At 32.4% G+C, this 26,179-nt stretch overlaps 1 protein-coding gene across 5 annotated transcripts in view; it reads left to right on the top strand.

Moving 5' to 3' along the window:
- LOC118199039 (putative ATP-dependent DNA helicase HFM1) overlaps positions 1-26,179 on the top strand; it is a 511,790-nt gene that overhangs the window by 30,645 nt on the left and 454,966 nt on the right. For all 5 annotated transcript variants that reach the window (XM_085816885.1, XM_085816888.1, XM_085816889.1 and 2 more), the window contains 2 exons: positions 21,918-22,027; positions 22,140-22,193. In XM_085816885.1, the coding sequence (XP_085673011.1) occupies positions 21,918-22,027; positions 22,140-22,193 (164 nt within the window). The remainder of the gene's footprint in view (positions 1-21,917; positions 22,028-22,139; positions 22,194-26,179) is intronic.

A 26,179-nucleotide genomic window follows, 5' to 3' on the forward strand; every position in this document is an offset into this window, starting at 1 on the left:
GTGCGAAGTCAGCAAAAGGTAAGACTAAATTTTCTAATTTGTAGAGTAACTATGGCGGAAGAGTCTGTTGCTAAATTAAAATCGAAAAGAAAAGTTATCAGGACCACCGTGTCTAAGATTCTAAGAAAAATCAAATCTGAATTGAATAAAGAAGAAATTGATACAAATACATTAGAAGAAAGTTTAGACCAATTGATCATGAAATCGAAAACTCTGCGTCAATTAGATGCACAGATAGAGCGTGACTTGAAATCAGAGGCCGAAGAGTTTGAAACATAAATTCTATCTTGTATTGAATACGAAGAGAAAATTCAGTTATAGCAATTCAGAGCAAATAAAAAATTGAAAGAATTAAATAAAGTAACAAATTCGGATAATGAAAACTCTCTTAACGAAACTAACTCTAAAATCGAAAGCAATAAATGTACGCGTCTGCCAAAATTAACCATCGCTAAATTCTATGGAGATTATACCCAGTGGACAAGTTTTTGGAACTCTTTCAAGGTAGCAATCCACGGTAATGAATCTTTAACAAAGATCGAAAAATTTAATTATCTAAAATCATACTTATGCGGTAACGCTGCAAACGCGATAGAAGGTTTCTGCATTTCGGAACCAAATTACGATGAAGTTGTCGAAATACTTAAAAACAGGTTTCACAGGAAAGATATAATTATAAACTCACACATGCAAAAACTCCTAAATCTTATCCCAGTAACCAAATCCAGTGACATTTTAAAACTTCGCAAACTTTGTGACACTATAGAAACTCAAATACTCAGCTTGAAATCATTAGAAGTCACACCGGATAAATACAGTTATATGTTGATTCCAGCCATAATGAAAACTCTGCCGTCTGATATAACCTTAGAATTTAATCATAAAATGGATTCGTCATCTTTTTTTAATGTTGACGAATTATTGCAGTTTGTTCGTTCAGAACTGGAATGTCGCGAGAGAAGCCATCTTTTGCTCTCATAAATCAGAAAACACTTCCTGTGTTTATAAAGAGAAGGGTGGGAAAGGGAGTATCGCCCATTCCACTTACCAGCTCTTGGCGCTGGTTAAAGATAACAAAACTACTAATTGTTGTCTGTTTTGTAATACATCCAAACATGTTACTGAAGACTGTGAATCACTGACAATTGAAGAGAAGAGAAATTTATTATGTAAACATGCCAAATGTTACCTTTGCCTGAAATCAAACCACCGTGTAAAGCAATGTCGAAGCGATCTCGTCTGCCCCAAGTGCAAAGGTCGACATAACCGTTCAATATGCTTTCGCACTGAGAAAGAACAAAATGAAAAAAATAAAAGTATAGAAGATTCGCATGTTCTTTCAGCATTCTCATGCAGCAAAATTAAAACTATTTCACTTCAAACGTGTTGCGTAACACTTCGAACAACTACGCAGTCTGTTTTAATAAGAGCTCTACTGGATTCAGGTAGTATGCGTTCCTTCCTAAGAAAGGAAATCGTGTATAAATTGAAGCTTCCTGTTATTCGAACAGAGACTCTTTCGGTATTTACGTTTGGAAATAAAACACCCATTAAAAAAACATTTGATGTTAAGATAAAATTACAGAACAAGGAAACACCGAATTTGAAAATCGAAATTGAAGCTCTCGTGACTGAGCAAATTTCGAGTTCTAATTTACCACCTCCTAATCTGGATTGACACATTTTAGGCAAACAGTTAGATGGTTTACAACTCGCAGACTCTTGGGATAGCAAAGAAGAAATTACCCTTTTGATAGGAGCTGATCATTATTATGATATAGTGACTGGGAAACGTAAGAATATAAACAAACATTTAGTAGCTGCTGAAATGTTATTTGGTTGGTCTGTGCTAGGTTACCCTAAGGTACAACACACACGTCCACAGCCTTTAATATCATAGTTGAGGAAGATATAATATCTGATCAGATAAAGAAATTTTAGGAGCTTGAAAGTTTAGGTATAAAACTTGAAAATGAATCATTAAACCCATTCAACAATACCATAATGGAAAAATTCGAATCGGAAATTTTATACAAAAATTCTCGTTACAAGGTTAGGCTGCCATGGAAGTTTGATAAACAATATGAGTTACATGACAATAAAGCGATTGCGCTGAAACGATTTGAGAAACTTGTAAAGCATTTTCGGAATAACCCTGAACTCTTTTATTCGTACCAAACAGTTCTACAAGATTATTTACAACAAAACATCATTGAACCAGTTCCAGATACTGTTGATAGTAAATCTCAAACCACATTTTATTTGCCTCACAGAGAAATCGTTCGCAGTGATCGAACTACTAGTAAACTACGTATTGGGTTCGACGCGTCTTCACATGAACCTGGTGAAATTTCGTTAAATGACTGCTTGCATATTGGTCCAAATTTGTATCCTGACATTTTTGAACTTCTGTTGGCCTTCAGGCTTCATCCTGTAGCATTTACAAGTGACATAAAGCAGGCTTTTCTTCAGATAGAAGCAGATGAGAAAGACAGAGATGTAACACTTTTTCTGTTTACTAAAAACCTATTCGATGATCCACAAAATTTTATAACTTATCGGTTCACACGTGTGTTATTTGGCATAAATAGCAGTCCGTTTTTACTGGCTGCAACCATTAAACACCATTTGAAACAATATGAGAAAACCTACCCTGCAACTTGCGAATTTCTAAATGATCACATTTATGTAGATGACATCATTGGAGGACACCAAAACGTTGAACTTGCTTTCAATACCAGTTTAGAATGCATTAACATTTTTAGAGATGCTAGTATGATTCTACATAAATGGCACACCAATTCTCAAGAACTGCACTGTTTTTCTCACGCTAGCAAAAAGGCGTATGGTACAGTAGCTTATCTGCATATAATTTCTAACAATGAACAAATATTTACAGTTTTTGTTGCCTCAAAGACTAGAGTAGCGCCTTTAAAACTGCTCATCTTACCTAGGTTGGAACTAATGGGAGCTCTTTTATCCGTTAAACTGGGCACTAGCATCACTAAAGTTTTGAAGTTACAACTTTCTTGTTTTTTGACTGATTTGAAAATCACACTTTTCTGAATAAAAGACTGTGCAAAGAAATTTAAGCTTTTCGTTAAAAATTGTATTCAGGAAATACAAAATTTGACATCCCCAGAAAATTGGCATTATTGCCCCGGTAAATGTAATCCCGCTGATTTGGCTTTGAGAGGAGCTAAACTTCCAGAGCTGAAAAACAATCCTATCTGGTTTCAAGGACCAGAATTTTTAGACCAAAACGGGATACTGAGAGCGGGTGGAAGATTAGAACATTCTAGTTTGTCACATGATGAAAAACATCCGGCAGTTCTTTCAAGAGACTCCTGGCTAATGAATTTGATAGTAGAAAGTGCACATGTTAAAATGATGCATGGAGGAGTAGCAACGACCTTAGCTGAAATTCGAAGTCGCTTTTGGATCCCAAAAGGACGTCAATTTATCAAGAAAATAATAAACAAGTGTCTTATTTGTAAAAGATATTCATTGAAGTCTGCTGACCAGACAACTTCTCAACTTCCAGAAGACAGAATCAATGGGACACCACCATTCTACGTGTCTGGCATCGATTTTGCTGGACCGATTTACGTAAAAAACATCGAAGGAAGTCAAAAAGCCTATGTAACATTATTTACATGCGCTATCACTAGAGCCATACATCTGAAACTTGTACCGAATCTCTCTACAGATTCTTTCTTGATGGCATTTAAAAGATTCACATCTAGGAGAGGCAATTGTCAAGTAATTTATTCGGACAATGCAAAAACTTTTAAAAAAGGAAAAAAGGAACTCAAACATTTCTCTAAACTATTGTCGAATGAGAAATTCCAAGATTTTCTGTTGAATGAAAGAATCAGTTGGAAGTTTATAATAGAACGAGGGGCTTGGTGGGGAGGCTTCTACGAGAGATTAGTAAAATCAGTAAAAGAGTGCTTAAGAAAAATTCTCGGTAAAGCTTTACTAATGTTTGAAGAATTGTCAACAGTTTTACACAAGTGGAAGCTGTTTTGAATTCTCGTCCTTTGACATATGTGTACTATGACCACAAGGAATCGTTGCCACTGAAGCCAGTCAATTTTTTTATTTTTGGAAACAAAGATTCTACATTACCTATCAACTTTAATTCCATTGTTAAAGATTTCTCTACCAAATCCTCTCTGACCAAAAGATTATCAAGATTTATTGGTTAGGCAATTGTGGACTAAATGGAAAAAACAATACTTGATGGATCTTCGGACAGTTCATCAATTAAAAAATCCTAACGTTGATGATGATCTAAAAGTTGATGATCTTGTATTAACTGAAGGCAACAACAAGTGTAAACTTTTGTGGAACTGTGGCAGAGTGATAAATGTTTTTCGTGGTCGTGACAACAAAGTTCGTTCTTGTGAACTAAAAACTGCTGATGGAACAATAATAAAACGACCAGTTCAATTATTATGTCCTTTAGAACTTTAAAAATATTTTTTATTGTTTAATAATATGAATATGATCGAATATGTTTTGTGCAATTTTTTATTTTGCTAATTTAGTTTCATATGATTAGATTAAAAATAGTTTAGATTTACTGAAGTAGTGTCAAATTATATTTCATGATAACATACCTTTTTTTAGAATTTAGTATAGTGATTATAGTTTGAATATATTTCCTATTCATTTAATATACTTATCAATTGTTTTATAATTATATGTTAAAATACTTATTGATATAAATTTGATTGTTGTTAGATTAATGTGAACTCTTGACAGAGTTCAGGTGGGGAGTGTGTGGAAATTATTTTGATTAATTGATAGATGGCGCTAGCGTTGCATGTTAACACGACGCGACGTGCCTTCTGAGTTTCTATGGGCTCTCCACCGGCAGTTCGATAGATGGATGTTTGATGCTTCGCACACTGTTTGATTAGGAACACTTCGGTTCCTATTTAAAAGATTTCGATTTTCGATTATGAAAGTATATAGATTTGTTTGTCAACTGAACCACCATGTTTTGATTAATGATCTGTAAATATTGTGCATATTAAAAGTTACATTTTAAAGTGATTGATGTCGATTTATAGATCTTAGAATATTTTGAAACAAATGCCATGTAAATTCATAATGACTAAGGTTACCTACTCACCTAATTTAATTATTTATAACTAACTGCTTACCCTTAAAAATTATCTCTGCATATTAAAGCGAGTTATTGCCTTTCATTAATACTCACTGTAGTCACAAGATGAAACACAAAAATGTAGAAATTCAAGTAAAACATATTCTTTGCATCTAGTGAGACTTAAAATAATACAAAACAACTTGGTGTTTTGTATAACTTGGTGTATCACCTCTGGTGCTTTAATGGCTTATTGGAACCTGAAAGTATATTAACTGGGTTACAACCCCTGGAACTCTACACAAAGCTATGACACTAACTGCATCAAACAGAGCCTGACTAACTTTTAACACTTGCCAGCTGTGTCTACATTGGGCCTTTTAGGTTTGTTCTAATCAGCAGGTCTCTCTCTAAACAAGCAGCAGCGGTGACAACATTCAATCTTTTGTTATGAATGATGCTGATTATGATCTTACTTCTCATTTTAACCTATGCCGTTTGACATGAAATCTACCTGCTATTTACTAAACCTCTAGACCAGAGATTCTCAACCTTTTGACTGATGTGTACCATCTAAACAAAAATTGAAAACCTTTAGTACCACCACCACTCTTGAACAAAACTCAGATTGCATAAATTTACGAGTATTAGAGAAAAAACTCAATTAAGATGTTGGGGTTTTAATTTTTGAAATAAATAGTTAAAAATACTTTGCTTCTTTGTGTACCACCTATTTTCTTCTTGCATACCACCAATGAACTGAATTTGAACTCTGATGTAACTGTAGTTGAGACTAAATTCGGATACACTGTGATTGGTAAAGTAAACAGCTTATCTAAAGAACCTACTTCAGCTACTATTCCAGCATTACTAGAAAATAATTTGTGCAATAATGTAGTTTCGTTGCACTGTGCCAATCTTAGCGTAACCGAACTCTGGAATTTAGATGCCATTGGCATAACAGACCCAACTGAAGATGTTAAACGTAAACTTGCTCACTCTGACACCATTAAGCAATTTAAAGAGAATTTAAATGTTCTTCCAGATGGCTGATATGAATTGCCACTACCCTTTAAATCTGAAATTCTGTTACCTAACAATAAGTCTATGACTTTTAAAAAACATCAAAGAATGTGTCAGCGAATTAATGAGGAAAATCAGTTAGATGACTATAAGGTAGTTTTAAAGCAATGGGAAGACCTCAAAGTAATAGAAAAGGTTCTTGAAACTGAAATTGATAATTTGAGTTATTATTTGCCCCATAGACCTGTTATAAAGCATACTGGCCAGACAATGAAGGTAAGGCCAGTGTTCGACGCTTCAGCCCGAGAGAGAAATTAACCATCCTTAAATGATTGTTTAAATAAAGGGCCGAACTTAATTGAACTCATACCTGATATAATTGACAGGTTTAGATTGTATTCCGTTGGTTTATCATTGGATATAGAGAAAGCGTTTCGTCAGCTGAGTATTATCCCAGAACATAGAGATTATTTGAGGTTTTTTCTTCCAACTCTTGAAGAACCTATGATTTACAGACACTGCAGACTGGTGTTCGGCGTTTGTTCGTCTCCATTCCAACTCTGCATCGATAGAGCATCTCTTGGATAATTCCTCTGCCGAGTTTGACGATGTGACCCAAAAATTAAAGCATTCTTTTTATGTTGACAATTGTGTCACTGATGTTCTCGACATCAAACAGCAAAAAAATTTTATAGTTAAGGCGTCAAAAGTAATGGCTCGGGAATGTTTTAACCTACGGGGTTGGGAAAGTAATGTTCCAGGTCATTGTATTTCCTGTAGTTCAGGTGTGACTTCTCTTCTTGGAATCTTATGGGATTTAGATAATGATACATTAAAATGTAATCTTAATTATTCAGTGGATAAGGAGATAAGTAAACGTAATATTTTGGCTATGGTACATAAAATTTTTGATCCGCAGGATTTTTTGAGTCCAACTACCTTATTACCTAAGTTACTATTACAGGAGGCTTGGACTATGAAATTAAAATGGGATGATCCCTTGCCAGATAACATTCAGAAAACTTTTCAGAAGTGGCAGGATGAAATTAAATATCTTGAGAAAATTAGTATTCCACGATATGTAGAGATAAATGAGAATTCAGAGCAACATCTATTTGTTGATGCGTGTAAGAGCTCCTATAGTGCATGTATTTACATTAGAACTGTAACTCCCGTGGGAGTCAAAATTCGATTGATCAGAGCCAAATCCAGGGTAGCGGCGTTAAAATCTCTTACAATAGCTTGGTTAGTGTTGGTGCCATGTACCAGGTGATTTAAACCCGGCAGATATACTTTCAAGAGGCAGTTCCCCTCGTTCATTTTCAGAATCGCTTTGGTGGGAGGGTCCATCCTGGCTCCTGGAACCTAATAACAACTGGCCACCAGACCGTTTGGCTTACGAGACCTCTGAGGTAGAACGAGAAAAAAGGAAAGTCAGATTATGTAACCTTAATTCAGTTGAAGAGGAAATACCTTGGTATGCAATTAGGTTTTCGAATTTTCAATCCATCAGTCGATTAGTTGCATGGATATTGCGGTTTGTGAAAAATGCAAAAAGTAAACGTGCATTTCGAGAGACTGGAGATTTAACCGCTCAAGAGATGGAATACGCCGAAAAAACTCTTATAAAAATTGTACATAATAAGTATTTTCCCTCTGCCAACTCTATTCCCAATATGAGTGTCATTTCAGACAGTGAGGGTATAAAAAGGTGCAAACGCGCATTACAGAGCGATCAGACGACCCTGAATTAATTTGTCCAATTATTTTACTGGACTGGTGCATTTTCACCCAGCGTCTGATAGAATATTATTTACAAAATTGTCACACTGGAAACCAAATATTACTCGGAATATTAAGGGAGCAATTTTGGACAGTGAGGGGCAGAAGAGTGGTCAGGAAAGTCGTAAAAATTTACGTAAGATGCAATCGATACAAGGCCAAGTCTCCCGGTTGTGAGCCGGTGTCGCTACCAGGCGATCGTTTCAATGACGCAGTGGTGTTCGAGGTGGTAGGAGTTGATTTGGCAGGACCCTTGTATGTGAAGGGAGGTGAAAAAGTTTGGATTGTTTTGTTCACATGTGCAATATATAGGGCGTTCATTTGGAATTGACTTCCTCATTGTCTACCGACACATTCTTGTTGTCGTTGAGACGATTCATAGCCAGAAGGGGGAGGCCGAGAATAATTTATTCCAACAACGGAACTAATTTCAGACTAGCGCAAAGAGAACTTAGTGACATTGATTGGGGAAAAGTTTTGAGGCAAACGACTATACAACATATAATATGGAAGTTTAATCCTCCCACAGCCACTTGGTGGGGAGGCTGGTGGGAGAGGTTAGTTCGTGTAGTAAAGGAACTGTTGAGAAGAACACTCGGTAATGCGGTTCTTACAACCCTGGAGTTGTACACAGTATTGTGCGACTGCGAGTCAATAATTAACTCTAGACTTCTTACCTATCTATCGGAAAATCCGGATGATTTAATTCCACTTTCCCCAGCCATGTTTCTCATCGAGAATCGTAGCTTAGGTGTTCCTGATGTTGATTTCTGCGATTCAAAAGGTCTTCGAAAAAGGGCTAGACATCGCCAAAAACTACTTAATGGTTTAAGGCATAGATTTATGAAAGAATATTTAGGCCTTCTGGTCCAAAATAAGAAGGATCCATCATCAGAGCTTTGGTTGGGTGAAATTGTCCTAATAGAAGATGACATCAAAAAATGGATGCATTGGCCTTTAGCTAATGTCATTCGACTAATTCCTTGGAAAGTTGGCAAGGTGAGAGCTGTAGAACTGAAGACTCAAGCTGGTACGCTGCTTCGTCCCATTCAGCGAGTCTTTCCATTGGAAGGGCAGTTAACGGACACACCCACTGATCCCATACACAATAACTCTTTTACTAATCCTATTTCTTCTATTTCTAGTGATGACCATTCAGATTCTAATGACTCTTCAAATGACTCTAGTAACATCCTGCAAAGTGCTAAAGTGTCAAGATTTGGACGTGTGATCAAGGTGCCTCAGAGATTAGATCTCTTCAACCAGGTACTGTATGTCTTTGAGCCAACCTGAAGTCGACTCAAAGAGGGGGAGAATGTTGGAGAAGGCTGCTGCAGACAGACAATTACGTAATGGCTGTGCGAAGTCCATAGAAGGAGTGCCGCATTTGATTAGACTATTTTTTATTATTCTTATTTTTTCCTTTAACTGCGAACTAAGCGCGGAAATTCCCTTTTCACTCAGTTATATGTATGCACTAGTTAGAGTAATGTAACGTTTTCAGCTTGTGTGAGATATCCATATTAAATCTTTATATTAATAATCCCTGCTGTGATTATTTAATTTGTAACCTGCACGTTGTAGCCCTGAGAGTTGCAACAATACTCTTTAGATCATAATTGTTCTTTATTTCATAAATTAGTTTCATATTTTTAATTTTATAATTTCTGCATGCCATCTTACCAGATTTAAACTGATGATCTATAATCCGGAAAAATCGATAATCCGAAATCGCCGAAGTCCCGATGAGGCCGGATTAAAGACTTTTGGCTGTACAAGTTTGGCATCATAATTCTTACTTGAGTAAAAGAAGAAACACCTTCACATTTATTAATTATTGTTAATCGATCCGCGGTTGGTTTGTTCCCCTTGAAAAGCCAACCAATTTCTGATCAATGATGATAATTACTTGGTTAATTAATTACTCTTTCATTTTAGAAAATTTCCATTTTCAAGATTCATATTTGATGCTTCATTTTAACAAAATTTTCAATATTCATTTTTAAATACTGATAGTTACTTCATTCAACTGAAATTCTTCAATTGTCATAGGAGATACTATACTCAATAATCTATTAGTAAATAAATTATATATATATAATAACTCTCTTATTTGGCTTACTCTCCACTCTGTTACTCGGCTCGGTATGCTAATTTTTCTTATTCTTATAGGTTGGTAAATTGCACATTTTTTGCTTTAAAAATGATTGAATTATATTGTTCTTATCTTCTGGTTAAGGTTTTTATGCCTTTAGTTAATCTGCATGGAATAGTTGTAGAATTATCATCAATTTAAACGCTGTTTAAGTGCAGCTAAGCCTAATTTTTGTTTACCATAGCAGCCATATTTGTTTACATTTGAAACTTAGCACAATAGTGAATTAAGTCAGTTTCTGCACCTTCAATGTTTTTTCACCAAGTGGAACCAAAAGTAACCGACAAACCTGCCTTGTTAACTGATGGCTGAATTGTGAGAAATCTATCTCTAATAAAATTCAAGTAAATAAATTTTAATAAAATGCAGTAAAAAGATGCGTGTAATTTAATATTCCGTACAAGGAAGTCATGTAGTGTCAGATTTTCTGCTTTTATTTTTTGAAGGTGAAGGAAATTAGATTTTTTGTTTCAGATTGTTAGGAAGAAGAGTCTTGTACAAATAATTCAGCATAATGAAAATTATTAACATTTATTATGAAAAAGAAACTTATTTTTGATATTTATTAGACAGTACTTAAAAGCATAATTACATATCAGTAAAATAAGCAAATGAATATAAGCCCATTAGGTTTTTCAGTTTATGAATTACTTTAAATTGAAAAAAATTACTAGGTAGGAAGTTTGCAACTGATAATTGCCATTAAGAGAACCATAAGCCTTTTGAGACCTAAGCCATGATCTGTAAAGCTACACACAATTTGTAAACTAGAAACCTTGACGACAGTTTTAGTTCATTCTATATTTAGAAATGAACTTAACGTGAAACACTTAGACTGTGGTATAAATATATGCCTTAGTAATAGTCTTGTGCAATGTATACTACACAGAACATAAAATTAAAGTCTTTATAAAAAACGTAATTTTTTATTAAAAAAACTAAATGTAAAAGTTATCTAGTGGCTTTATTTAACTTATGAAGATAATCTGCTTTTCCGAGGACTGGAAACAGAAATTATCAAGACTATTTCCTTTTGAACTGCAAATAAAACCTGCATTTTCACTAAATAAATTTATCTATGTGGTTCATATGTCTAGTAGCAATTACTAATATATATTTTATCTCGATGAATTGCTTAAAAAAAAAAAAAAAAAAAAAAAAAAAAAAAATTTTTTTTGATAAAACTAGGAAGTTTTTTGGCTGTCCAAACTAGATAGTGGTTAGTGACACTGACCACCATACCGAAGAGCCGTGCATTGATTCCCGGACAAGGTATGGATATTTGTAAATGTATAGTGTTCTTAAGGCATGGGAACACTCTAAATATATGATGAGCCGAAATCCTTTCATGTGGATTGGTCGCAGGGGAAGAGAGGTGGGAGAACCTTGAACTCCCCGGGATGATTTCTCTCAAAAATTCTGGAACTGGGCAAAATCATACTTTCACCTATGTGGTGCCCAAGGTTCTTGCCAATGACAGGCATAACTTTGTACTCTTTGCCATGATGAATTTCGTGCGCGTATTCTGATATCAGACAAGCAAGATTAGTCCTAAACAACAACAGAATTTCTTTATTAGTATATTTGTTTTTATAAATCTGTGCATTAAATATCTGCATGGAAATGTTATATTTTATTACCCGCATTAAAATCTTTTAGTAGTTCAATAATTTTAATTTTCTTTTCTATGACATATTTAATTTTTATGTAATTTTTATTTTTCTACATTCTTTAGGATTGATATACAGACAAAATAATATGATATTTAGAAATAAAAATATTAACTCACTATTTTGTTAAAATGTTAATAATATAAAGAAATTATGTGCATTTAATTTTTTTTTTCCCACTTGAATGCTAATTACATCTCTAGCACATAGGTACTTAAATATTTTTTTAAGAACCTCATAAATTTCAATTCCAGGAGCTTCTGGCTGGCTCAAATGCCTATCCTAAGACATGATAGTATGAATACTTATAAGTTTGAATTGCAAATGTTTGATGTACAAAAGAAAACTTTAAATAACAGAATTCAGTTATACAAGAACATATATATAACAGAATTCAGTTATAATATATAAAAATATGATCATCATTAAAAGTACACTAAATATAAATGTTCATAAATGAATTGAGTTCATTATGTGAGATTTTGGAAAAGCTCATATAATTCAATTATCTGAACAGGAATCAGTAAATGTTCAAAAGTAAATTATTCTGTATTATATTTCCTTTCTAGATGGAGTTCAGTCACAGTACTAGTTTCTAGGGGGTGGGAGTTCTCTTTTTGCTATGGAAATAATTGTACGTTAGAGCTCTTTCCCAAGTGTTATTCACACTATGCCTTAAATATGTGGAGACGTGCCAAAGGCTTTTAAAGTATCACATGGCGAATTACAACAAGTTCTTCACTTTAAATTCCTTGTGAATAGTGCAGTTTCTCGACCAATAAAAAGATCTGTGGAGCATGCATTTCTTTATTTTCATTGCTCTTTTCACATTTTCTAGCTTGGTTTCCACACACACACTTGGTTTTATTTGATTTCACACACACACACTCAATCAGAGTATTCATCAGCTTCTGTTATGTTATCCATTTTTTGCCAGGGATGCACCATTATCCAAACATCATATTTCACATGATTATTATCTATACCATCATACTCCAAGATGAACTCATTACTCCAAATTGACTCATTACTTCAAATTGAGCTTTCTTTTATAATCTAACGCTGCTGTCTTACGGAACTGCTCCACAATTTGTTTAGTTAAGCTTTTTCCTCCAGAATAGTGGTTATGGCCCTTGAAAGGTAACACACTATTAAATATAACAAAATATTTATTCAAAAAGATATTAAATACTTTTTACTTCCTTGTACGAAGTAAAAAGGAAGTATTGTAATCGCGAAAAGTTTCAGGCAGCATATTTCAACGAAAATATCCATTTTGACCGCTATCGAATGCAATTTAACGATGATTTTGCTTGATATCTGTACGTAAGGACTAGAGCTGCAGCAAATCGCATGTATTCGTTACCGAGTAATGGGTACATCGGTTGACTCGAAGTACCGATTCGGTACTCACAAATTCATTTCGTTACTCGCATTTGTCATATGATACGGTTTATTCGAGTACGAATGATGCGGTTGCTATTCGAATATGTATGATGTGGTTTCTATGCGAATACGAATGATGCGGTTGCTGTTCGAATGATACATTTGCTAACAATACCCGTGTGCCACATTTTTTATTGATAATTTCGAATTCTTTCGGTTAACTCATCGGGCAAACTCTTGTTTATATTATGTGTTTTAGTTGAAATATTGTTTAGTTGTTGATATTTAAGAAAATGATCAATTTTGATAGTGTGAAGCGTTATTTTGTATTTGCTTTTCACATTTAGATTTATAGTGCATATTATGTTTGTAATTTGAAAATTTAGATGATTATTGATTTTTTTTCTTGAGCGTGCCATTGGGAGATTTTATTGAGTTGAAATATTTATATACTACACTTAGGTATTGTTTAAATAAGAATATGTAGGTTAATATAAGTTCTTTACTTCCTTGTACGAAATAAAAAGGAAGTAAGTATTGTAATCGAGAAAAATTTTTGGGTATCATATTTCAACGGAAATATCCATTTTTGACGATTACAGAATCCATGTGAATTATTTTTTTGGATGACGTCTGTACGTACAAACACATTTTTTTTTTTTTTTTTTTTAAATTTTTTATTCCAGAAACGGATTGTTAAATGTAATCCCATTTACTCTAAGCTGATACTTATGACTAATGATTATGACTCTAAGTTGATACTTGAAAGGGATTTTTTCGTGATGTGTAAGTACGTATATATGCATTTCGCATAACTTAAAAACGATTAGTTCTAGAACGTTGAAATTTTGTATATGGGCCTGTTATAAGATCTAGATGTGCACCTCCCTTTTTATTGCAATCGGTAATACTACAAAACGTAAATATGTATGTTTTAAAGAAATTATAATTAAATGTAAAGTTCACACATATATATATAAATATAAAATAAAAGCCAAGTAAGGCGAAAATAAAAGCCTTGGATTTTATTTTATTTATTTATCACTAAGTAAGTTACTTGGCTTTTATTATTTTACCAGAGTATAGATAAAATAAAAGCCAAGTAAGGCAAAAATAAAAGCCTTGGATTTTATTTTATTTATTTATCACTAAGTAAGTTACTTCGCTTTTATTATTTTACCAGAGTATAGATAGAAATTTGGTTATGTAGCCTATTCTTCTAAAACGACGTTTCGTCGCTGCCTTCCCCCACCAATTCCCTTTTTTTTTTTCGGTTTCAGATTATTTGGTTACGGCAATGCACACTAGGGCTATTGCCTAAGGGAAGGGATGCCTTCGTGGAGGACTTTTTAAAGGAAACTGGCTCATATACAACTTACACATTGGGAAAGCCACGAAAACGCCCGTGCAGCCAGCCGTTAGCCGGGAATTGAACTCCGGAACGAACTATTAGTCTTCAGCGACTTTACCGCTCGAGCGCTGGTGGGCTCTTCGCTGTTTGCAAAGTGAGTGTTCACTTTACGATAAAGCAAGCACCTGTTTTCTTCAATTAAAACAGGTTAGACGATATGACTCTTACTACTTCATTCTCACTTAGCTTTTGATTTCTAATATTGATTCAATATTTTCTGTAGACATTCTGATTAGAATAATGGATTTCAAACATGTGCAAAAGGTGTGTATCTAAATATAATTAGGTTTTTATAACATACGGCCCATTTTATTAATTTATAAAACAATATTATCGCTGTTTAGAACCACATTATCGCTGTTTTGTAAGAAAGCAAAAATGTGACAAATGTATAATGAACATTAATATACATGCTTTACTAGAAATTCACCCTTTCGTCATTAGTGGTTCTGATGAAAGGAATGGGGAGAAGCAGCAAACGAAGTAACGAATAACCGACAAATAACGAAATCTAATCTTTAATGCCGTCTCCCAGTTTCTTTAGCCCACCAGCGGTCCAGCGGTAACGTCGTTGAACACTGGTAGTTCGGTCTGAGGTTCGAATCCCGCGAACGGCCTGGCTGCATGGGTGTTTTCGTGGTTTTCCCCATGTGTAAAGTGTATATCAGCTATTTCCCTTAGAAAGTCCTCCACGAAGGCATCCCCCCTTTAGGCAGATAGCCCTAGTGTGCTTTGCCATAATTAAATACACCAACACCAACCCAGTTTCTTTATTTGTATTTGGGAAAGTTTTATTGTCATTATGAAAAGTGAAATTTGATATGGATACCGCATAACTTTTTAAATTATGCTTATTTTTGCTGCACTTCATTTAAACTTATTTCCTCAAATTATTCTAACTTAATTAAGCGATACCCGGAGGCAAGTTACAAATGGCATCAAACAGTTCAAATTTTGAAATTAAATTTCCTGGTCAATCTCTGTCTACGAAACTCAAACTTCTTGTATTTTTATTTTTTCATAACGAGTATAAAACTTTGCCAGCTATAAATATAGGAACCAGAAGACAACATTAAAAGTTAGATTTCATAATTTGTCCAAAATTAATTCTTTTTAAAATTTGACATTGACAAAATATGAATATTTTCGTCATTTAAAATACTTCTGTATTTTGTTGCACCGTATTTAAACTTGCTTCTTCGAGTTATTGACATTAAATTACATTAATTCCGTTATCTATTAGAAAATAATTATAGCAAATCATCTAATTACAACATCTCTAAGAGGTCACTTTCTAAGAGATCTGTATTTTTTTAACATAAACAAGCATTGGTAGTGAACATCGCCTTTTTAAGACCACAACATGTAAAATCCTCTAAAAAGCATGAATGGTTGCATTTAAAGAGGACCCATTGCTTTTAATAAAGAATGTAACATTAATGTTAATTATACATGTTTTTGGTGTGTGTGTGCCAAAATAGTGATACCGTGGTTCTGTTGCTATAGAAATGTGTGAAATTAAAAAAATGGATACAATATAACAAAAATGTTGTTATATTTAGATACAACACCTTCTGAACACGTCTGAAATTCATTCTTCTGCTCAGCATAATTCGTCTGCATAAAATAATAAATAGTATTAGAAATCAAAAGCTAAGTCGAAGTAGAAACAGTCATCTCTTCTAAACCCTTTTAATTGAAGTAAACAGACATCCGTCTTATTGTAAAGTAAACACCTATTTTTCAAACAGCGGATAAAATGGGAAAGAGGGAATTGGTGGGGGAAAGGCAGCGAACGAAATGACACTTTTTGGAGCTGGAATGAAATGAGAAAGGACGAAATGGTACAAGCCAATAAGACAAGGTCTGGTATTTTACTTTATAATTTAACTATTTATCATAAATTTAAGAATTATTTTAATTTTTATTTGTCTTTACATTTTTGTTAAATTTTACTTATAAGTATTTTATATTTCAGTTGCTAATTATTATGTTACTTTACTTATTCATTACTTTAATCACTATTTTTTATTATTTTAATTAATAAGTTTTTTACTAAGTAATTTTTTATTATTTTAATTACTAATTAATGTTATTATTGTAATATTTATTTTATTTATTTATTTATTATTTTATTTTGTCCTATTTTCCTGACGGCCTTCCGTAGGCGCTTCTGATTTCTGACTTTTGTGACACAACAAAAAGAGGTGAATTATTTCCATCCAAAAATACGACGTATAACTCCCTATCGCATAGGGCCGTATACCGATCCCTAAAGCCGTATACCGATAAAATAGACTCAGGATACGAATACCGATGGATTTTACCGAAAGTAACGAGTAACGATACGATAGTAACGAGTACTGGTTCACCGAGTAACGAATACATACGGGTACACAATTTCTCGTTACTTCTACAGCACTAGTAAGGACAGAATAAAATACTCTTTTCCTTCAAAAAAATTATAAAACTGCTTTAAAATTAATTCTGAAGAAAATTTTTCGTGGCGTCTGTACGAACGTATGTACATACGTATCTTGCATAACTCAAAAACGAGTAGCCTCAGAACGTTGAAATTTTGTATATAGGACTGCTATAACATGTAGATGTGCACCTCCTATTTTGGTTGCAATCGGCTGCACCAAACGTATGTAAATATATTTATATATATATATCCACTCTGTTACCCGGCTCAGTGATCTCAGTTTCTTTACCCTTATATGTTTGTAAATTGTACATTTTTTGTTTAAAAAATGATTGTATTATGTTGATTTTATCTTCCGGTTAAGGTTTTTATGCCTTTAGTAAATCTGTGTGCAATATATTTAGAATTCTCAACAATTTTAAAGTTGTCTAAGTGCCGCTAAGCCTTTTTTTATGGCGGCCATTGATGTTTACATTTGAAACAGGAGACTAGTGGATTTGTTGCCAATCTAGAGAAACTTAGCTTCGCAACAACAAAGATAATGCATTCATTTATTATTGCCAATTAAATCATGCTTAATTCTTTCTGGAATTTTTTTGAGGAAATAAGTGTTTGAGATTTATTTCATAATTTTTAATATATATATTTTGAGTTTTTATGTATTTTTGCCTACTTGCGAAGTGAACTGAATTAATTAAATGAGAAATACTCAATCGTCTGTGAAAAACTGTTTCTTTTTTTTTTTTTTTTTTGTTTGCTTAATTTCTTTTATACATCATTCTAGCTTTATTATAGTATTTGAATAGAACTTGTGGCAACAATTAGATAATTCTATTCTAAAGAATGATTTAAATTTTGTGCATTATGAGTTATAATATGAACGGAATATATAAGTTAACTGTTATATAATTATTAATACTGTTAAGTGAATCTAGCGCCAGAGTGTCGCTATGGTAAACAAATACTAGAGTGAATTTTAAAGAGTGCATTTATTCTATTGTGGTTTATGCGCTGTCAGCGAAGTAGATTTAATTCAATCCAATAAGTTTAAATGAAATTCAAGAAAAAATGTGTATAATTTAATATTTAGCAATATTCAGGGAAGTCATGTGGTGTACACATCAGATTTTTTATTTTATGTTTGTATCAGTATGTTCTACTTTTGTAAATGTAGCAGCCTTGAAATCTCGTAAAGACTGATTGTTTCCAATTTTAAATATATGTATAAATAAATTATCTTCAGCATTTTGGAATTCTTTAAAATAAAGATTGAATTTTTACAATTCAGGTTAGTAAATAAAGAATATCTAATTTTTCAGTCATGGCCACTTCTGATTACTTCAAAGTGTAGACATCTTTAACCTTTATGTACTTCATATACTCCATGTATTAATTGACACTATTTCACATTTTATTACTTTCTTGTACAAAATAAATGAAGTATTGTAATCGCTAACAATTCCAGTTATCCTATTTCAACAAAAATATCCATTTTAACTGTTTTCGAATGCAATTTAATGATTTTTTTTCGTCTGTACGTATGTATCTTGCATACCTCAAAAACGAGTAGCCTCAGAATGTTGAAATTCAAAGTGTAGACATCTTTAGAATACTTCCTTTACTTCGTACAAAGAAGTAAAGGAAGTATTGTAATCACAAGAAATTTTCGGGTTTCACATTTCAACAAAAATTTCCATTTTGACAGCTATCGAATGCAACTTAATGATGTTTTTATGCGACATTTGTATGTAAGGACAGAATAAAGGACTCTTTTTTTTTCCAAACAAATTATGAAACTGATTTAAAATGGATTCAGAAGAGATTTTTTTCGTGGCATCTGTACCTACGTATGTATATATGTATTTTGCGTAACTCAAAAACGATTAGCCTCAGAATGTTGAAATTTTGTATGTAGGACTACTATAACATGTTATTGTGCAGCTCCCTTTTTGGTTGCAATCAGCCGTACCAAAATTGTATAAATATATGTACCCATTCTGTTACTTGGCTCAGCTCAATTTTAAATTTTTATATGTGCATTTTTTGCTTTGAAAATGATTGAATTATGTTGTACTTATCTTCCGGTTAAGGTTTTCATACCTTTAGTTAATCCGCATGCAATAATTGTAGAATTATCAGCAATGTAAAAGTTGTTTAAGTGTGGCTAAGACTTTTTTTTTACCATGGCAGTCATATTACATTTGAAACTTAACAGAAGTGTGAATTAAGTCTTTCTGCACCTTCAGTGTTATTTTGCCAAGTGGGATCAAAATGAAAATTTAGTTTTGTAAACTGAAAAATCTGCCTTTTTGCTTGCTGGCCAAATTGCTTTTTTTTTTTTTTTTTTTTTTTTTTTTTTTTTTTAATAGTAATTGTAATTTTAATTAAATTTTTTTTAAAATTGTTTTAACTGTATTTAGTGATTTATGCTTTTTTTCAATTTTTAATGAAGATATTTTGAATTTTTATGTATTTTTGCCTTGTCTTGAAGTGAGTACTAAATTAATTGAATGAGAAATATATCTCTAATGAAATTCAAAGGAATAAATTTTAATAAAATTCAGGAAAAAACATGCATAGTTTAATATTCCATACAAGGAAAGTCATGTGGCGTACACATAACTTTTTTTTCTTTTGATGTGTCATTTTTTGTTATTACTCTATGAAGTTTCCTGTATTTCAATAGACACTCCTTCTCTGAATGTTGATCTGACTTCCAAGAGTTCATCAATTTTCAACAAGTAGTGTTATTTAGTTGCCGCTAAAATTCAGCTTTTGCCAAAAGTTAAATTGCACAATATTATTACAAAAAGGAGAAAGAATTGTTATCTAAAATTATTCATTACAACTATAAATGTTTTTTTTTTTTTTTTTTTTTGTCCAAAATCTAAAATCAAGAATTTAGATATTTGAATGGTAGGCACTTTAAAATTGCTTTTCAGGCACTGCATTGCCGACTCCTGCTCTTTAGGAATTCTGTTTGACTGTTTCCTTAGAGATATTAACTAAAAAAGTAACATGGATCAAGCAAGCCAAATTTTTCAAATCGCTATAGGTACTGCATAAAACAATTCAGCTATGTAATATAAAATAAAATTTAAAAAATCTGAAAGCTTTCAGATTTTATATTATGCCCAATCGTGTTTTTTTTTTTTTTTTTTTTTTTTTCTAAATTACAGATTGGGCTTCTAGGTTCCCATGTTCAGGTGAAGAATTATGTTATTCAAAATTTGATGACCCTAGGTACCATTGGGTTTTCATAGTGTGAGAAAAACACATACACTTATGTAGATTCTTCATTATTTAGTTTCCTTATATATAATACGGGGTGATAATATTTGGTGGGGAAAATTTAAAAAGTGGTTTGGACATTTAAAGTGATTCAATGCAAAATGCTGTTTCGAGACTAATAGCCCTTCTGGGCTAATAATAAAAAGTTCTGCTGAGAAAATTTGTTTCCCATGCTGGGGACTTCAGAATATAAAATTTTCATTTTACTATTGAAACTTGAAATATTTACTATTCTAAATTGTGTTAAATGGAGAGTGTGTGTAACTTTCGTGTACTTAGACACTTTTTTTAAGTCCTAGGTTAACAGGTAACAGTTTTTAAGGTAACAGTTCCTAGGTAACAGTTTTTAAGTCCTAAGTTATTGTAAACAAAATCAAATCTATTAAATTATTAAATATTTTTATTTGTAATGCAGAACTACTTAACAAAAATTTGTGTGAGGGAGTTGGCAGGCCTTAGACCAATATTGTTCTTCCTGAGATAGCTAAGGCAAAAAGGAAGAAGATAGTTAAAAAAAAAAAAATATTTAGAATGCATAAATAATAGGCTAAGAAAATATGCGCATGTAGATTGAACAGATTTTGAATAGTTGTCAAAAATTAAATCAAGCTGTAAAAATACTGTTACATTACACACCTTTAAGATTTTGTATCATGTTAAAGAAAATCAATGAAAAAGAGTTGAGATTTTTAATAATAGATATTATTGCTAAAAATAAGCATAAAAGTTTAAAAAAAGTATTGATTTTGCACTGTATAGATGGCTTCGAAAAAAAATTGAATTAAATTAATTCATAATTCTATTATTAAATTTATGTAAGTATTTGTGAAAATTGTTTTTTAGCACTTGCTAATAGGTAAATATGTTCTTTTTTCATTTCTATTGCCAAAGCACATGAAGAGTTGCTTTAGTATTTCACATAAATCCCGGATTTATACATGGAAACATCCAAAAAATATGTGTCATTATATATTTTTTTACTTTTAAATATTTTATTTAAATATTTCAGGTTCTGTTTTTTCATGTCTTAGGAATACAAGTTAGAGTTTATATTCATAAAATACTGATAGATATTATATTATTCAAAATTAAGTTTTGATTCCTGACAAACTGAACTGGCCAACTGTTTGAAATCTTTTAAATTATTATATTTTTCTATGGCTCTATTGGTAGTGAAAATAGCAGAGAAAGTAACAGAGAGAGTAGTGCTTGCAAATAGTGTTCATTTGTTCTTGTCTTTTCATTTGTGAAATTTCTAGTCTTGATACGTTAACTGATAAAGCATTTTTATATTATTCCTTGTACAGAAAGTTATTTGTGGTGTATTTGACAGTAATCAAGCTTTCTAGAATGGCTTCCCTGTTAATGATCTTGATTTAAAGTGCGACTTGGAACATTTCAATAAATTCAGTTTTTGCTGTTTCTTTGAGTAATTATTTAGGCGATGTATAAAATTAAATGAAATAATTTTTTAAACTTTATATATCAGGAAGCTTAAAAAATACAATTTTACAATAATGATGATATCTATAAAGCATTTTATAAGCTGTAAATCTACATATGTTGTTTAAAAAAACACCTAAAAGTGAAGTGTTTTTCTGTAAGAGTATTTGTGATATATTTAAATGCATTAATAGAGAAATGGAAATTTATTTTAGGAATCCATTAAAAGTTTCTGAAAGGATTCCTAAGTGCTATTCTGAAAGCATTTATTCGAATTTTTTTCGAAATAATCAAACTTGTGCAGAGGAACCTTGTTCCAATCAGAGTAAGCATCCTTTACAAAATCCTTTTTCTCCCCTTTTATGAAATTTCTTCTTTAAATTATTCCAACACTAATACTGTATTATATTATATTGTATAATAATTGAAAATTTCAGCTTCTGGGGAATGTTCTAATTCCCAAGTGAACCTTGTTTCTGTGTCTCAAATACGTATCCTTTCTATTGCAATAAATGATAAACGTAATTATTATTCAAATATATATTTTTTCAGTTGTGCAGCAATTTTTCTGTTGAAATTTTATTTCATTTACACTTTGCATCTAGGAAAAATTTGCTTCAAAGGTTTATACTTAATATTAAAGAAAGCTTTGAAAATAGTGAATACTACTTATTAAAAAAATTGGAAAAAAGAAAATTTTACTATCTAAAATTACTATCATTTTAAATTTAAAAAAAAAAAAAATCTTGTATAGTATTTTACCAAAATTTCTAAAAACAAACATAATATGTAGAGATGTTTATTTAGGGAAACTAAATGCAAATGAATAGTAATTTCTAATATCTCCTGATTCTAACTGAATATGTAAGGAAGACTTGGTTTGGTAAACAATCATGTCATGGGTGAATTAGCATTTTGTAACCTTTGCTGCCTGTATATTTACAAAATATTCAAGAACATATTAGAACTATTTTCTTTTAAGCAAAATAGTTTTAAAAATCAGTTTTTATTGTTTGCAGTTAGAGAGTGCTTATAAAATGAATAGAATAATGATATCAAAATGATGTATATGAAAATGCTTCAGAGGGAAATGTGGTTGTCTGAAAAGCAGTATACGTTTTACATTTCAAAGCTAGAAGCTTGATTGCCTTCTTAAAATATAAATTTAGTTATTATTTCAAAACTGCATTATAATTAATTTTTGTCTATCTTGGTTTCAAGCAGTTTTTTTAGTGGGGAAGGAACATTTCTATAATAAAGTTCTCATTCATCTGGAAAATCCTGAAAGTTAAAAGAAAGGAAAAAAGGTCATGAAAAATCATTGAAAATGTAAACATTTTTTTAGAAAAGTTGTGAAAAATCTAGAATTTTTTTTCAAATAAGGAAGAAAATTATAGAAAATAGGGATCAGTCTCTCAAATAGCTGTCAGACAGTATAGTGGTCAGGCCAACTGCGATTCCGAAGGGCCCGAGTTCAAATCCCAGAGAAGGCATGGATGTAAATTGTCACCTAATAGGCGGCCAAAACTACCCGAGTTGAGGTAGTTTTGGCCGCCTATTAAGTGTCTACATAATAAAATGGCCACCACTTCTGTCCTTAGTAATAGTGAAAGCCTAAAAATGGCTTGTGCCCACCATAAAAAAACTCTAATAAAAAAGATGTGGATAACCACGTGATGCTATTTTGGATTTATTGTAACCACCTTGGTATATGTTGCCAAGTTTTGGCAACCATGCACATAACAATTCTTCAGGTAAGAGTATCGATAACCAAGTTTGTATAAGCAATTTTGCCATTTTTGTACGTGCTGTTTTGGTTGTATTAGAAGCTCTAAAGGCAAATTTTTTGTCTTCAGGTGAGTTTTGAAATATGCACTTATGGGATTTGCCTGTAAATGAAAAAAGATATGTGAAATTTTTGCAGGTATATAATGTTTTGCCACAAAGGCGGAAATATTAAGATTTGCATTTGATGATGATGTATTTTTGAAAACAACCTTTTTGGAAGTGCAACATGAAAAAAGTGTAATGGACATGTTGGAATTCAAAGTAGTAATGGTTTGAGAATAGTTGTTGATCATTTACTATAGTAATCAGATTTATGTAGTATTTGTATCGTTTTTATATGTTGGGTATGTGCTCATTGATGGTAATATGATGTACACAAACATTGTTTATTCTACATTGCTAAGCTTCTACTTCTATATTACAGTTATGATTAATGATAATTATAGATACAGTTACATATATAACACTACTGGAGTAAAGAATTAACGAGTATTAAAAATTTTGCTTGGAAGAGTTAGAAATAGCTGATAAGACTGTAGTAGACTGGAATAATTACGTGCTGGAGATACCATTTTATAAGTAGTTTTATAACTTGTTTTCTGGGATAAATATCAAACTAAAATTAAAATATGTCCTAATAACATGTATGATATGAAATTGCTGTTCTTTTTGTTCATAAAATCGCTAAATTGCACCAAGGTGGTTGCGATAATACCAAAGTACCCACATGATATGCTTGTATCATGTTATCAGTGTCGTTTCATTTCTGCTTGTATCAAGTTATCATTATCGTTTCATTTTGTACTGATTGTTTTTCACTTAGTCATTAAGCAAATAAGATCAGATAGTTAATAAGACAGACAGAAAGAAGTGCAGGAGGCACCAAAACATCACCATGGGCAAAACTGGTATCACTTCACTGCACTAACCATCTATAGAAGTGTACCCTGACTGGGCACGCTAACACCATGCTCGAGAATTAGTTTACATTGCAGCAAGCAGCATTCATAATACACTGTTATATATTAATGGTGCATAATTTGCATTGCAGACAATATTGTCTCAGATATACTTTACACGGGTACAATAGATACAATAATTACAATGGATAAGTTATTTACAGATGTATATACATATTTCTTTTGTGTTTCGGTTTGGAGCTTTGTTGGTGGAGGGAAGTGTTTATAGTATGGGGTTCGTTGTTTGTTTGGTTTTTTTGTTACACGTTCACAGTTTATAAGTTCTCATTCATAGTGCAGTTCATAATACAGCATACAGTTTATGAATTCATTTCATGGTACATAGTGTTGAGTATGTAGTACTGGTGCATCTGTCACACATTGCACAGTATGAAGTAGTTCATAGTTCGTGGTATAATAAAAGTTACGGTTGTCTCAATAAATGGATATATTTAAGTGTGTTTTCTAAAGGCACTCCTGTATAGTATGAGGGTGAGAGTGGATATTCTTATAGTTGCGTTTTATGAACTTAGAGGATTATTTGAGGTTGTAAGCTATGGATGACACAGGTCCAGTCCTTGGTGGTGTAAGAATTCAATAATATTTTTGATGTTTTGGAAAACTTTACGGTGTTTAATAATGAATCTTCTAAATTCTATTCCAGTGTCGGTGGGATGGCGAATGTGATGGGCTGACATTAGTGGACACTGAAACATGTAATGTTCAGGGTCTCCGCATTCCCCGCATATGCATCTATCCGACGTAGCCATATTGCGATCATAAAAATACTTGGGGAAGGGACCTTGACCCGAGATGTACTGGGTGAGGAAGTAGGTTGAAATTGGGGTATTTTCATCAGCCTTGGGTAGTAGTTTGAATTTACGTCGTCCTTGTGCCCATTGATGTTGCCACTTTTCATTTGCCATTTGTTTTAGTTTGTATTTTAATGCTGATTTAGGCCATGGGATATGAATTTGAGATCCTGTTTGTTCTACAGCTGCATGTTTTGCTAGATAATCGGCCCTGTAGTGTCACTTCAGTTCCGTCAAGTTTCTAATGAAATTTAGTTAAAGTGGAATGGCAACACCTAGTCTCCGCGAAGAACGAAGTAAAAAAACTTCGAGTTTTTGTCACGCGATGCTACGTGCATGTAAAATGTAAATAAATCTTATGAATAAGAATCTATAACATCGTAAGGAATAAAATATTGGTTCCATTGGAGTCAGAGAAGTGTTATTTTTCTATATTTGCACACCAGACACTTCACTGGTGTATCCCGGCATGATCGAATTCTACAATGGCTGACGAAGACGAAACCGAAATTAAAGCAACAACTCCATCTGTCGCCAAGGTAAGCGTTAAAGTTCCTCCTTTTTGGAAGCCAGAATCTAAAATATGGTTTATTCAACTAGAAGCACAATTTAGAAATGCAAAAATTAGTGCAGATCAAACAAAATATGACTATGTTATAAGTTCCATTGAACCCGATATTTTGTCACAGGTATCTGATATTTTGCTAAGTCCACCACAAGATAATAAATACGAGGCAATTAAAAATAGACTAATTTCATTATATGCTGATTCAGAAACTCAAAAAACCCAAAAATTACTGAGTGAGTTAGAACTGGGTGACAAAAAGCCATCTCAATTGCTATGTGAGATGCGTAATTTGGCTGGCGATAAAGTAACAGATACTTTCCTAAAAACATTGTGGCTACAACGTTTACCCG

Source organism: Stegodyphus dumicola, chromosome 5, assembly GCF_044657685.1.
Source record: "Stegodyphus dumicola isolate Sdum_Otavi_A_Nest chromosome 5, ASM4465768v1".
In the NCBI taxonomy this organism is placed as follows: domain Eukaryota; kingdom Metazoa; phylum Arthropoda; class Arachnida; order Araneae; family Eresidae; genus Stegodyphus; species Stegodyphus dumicola.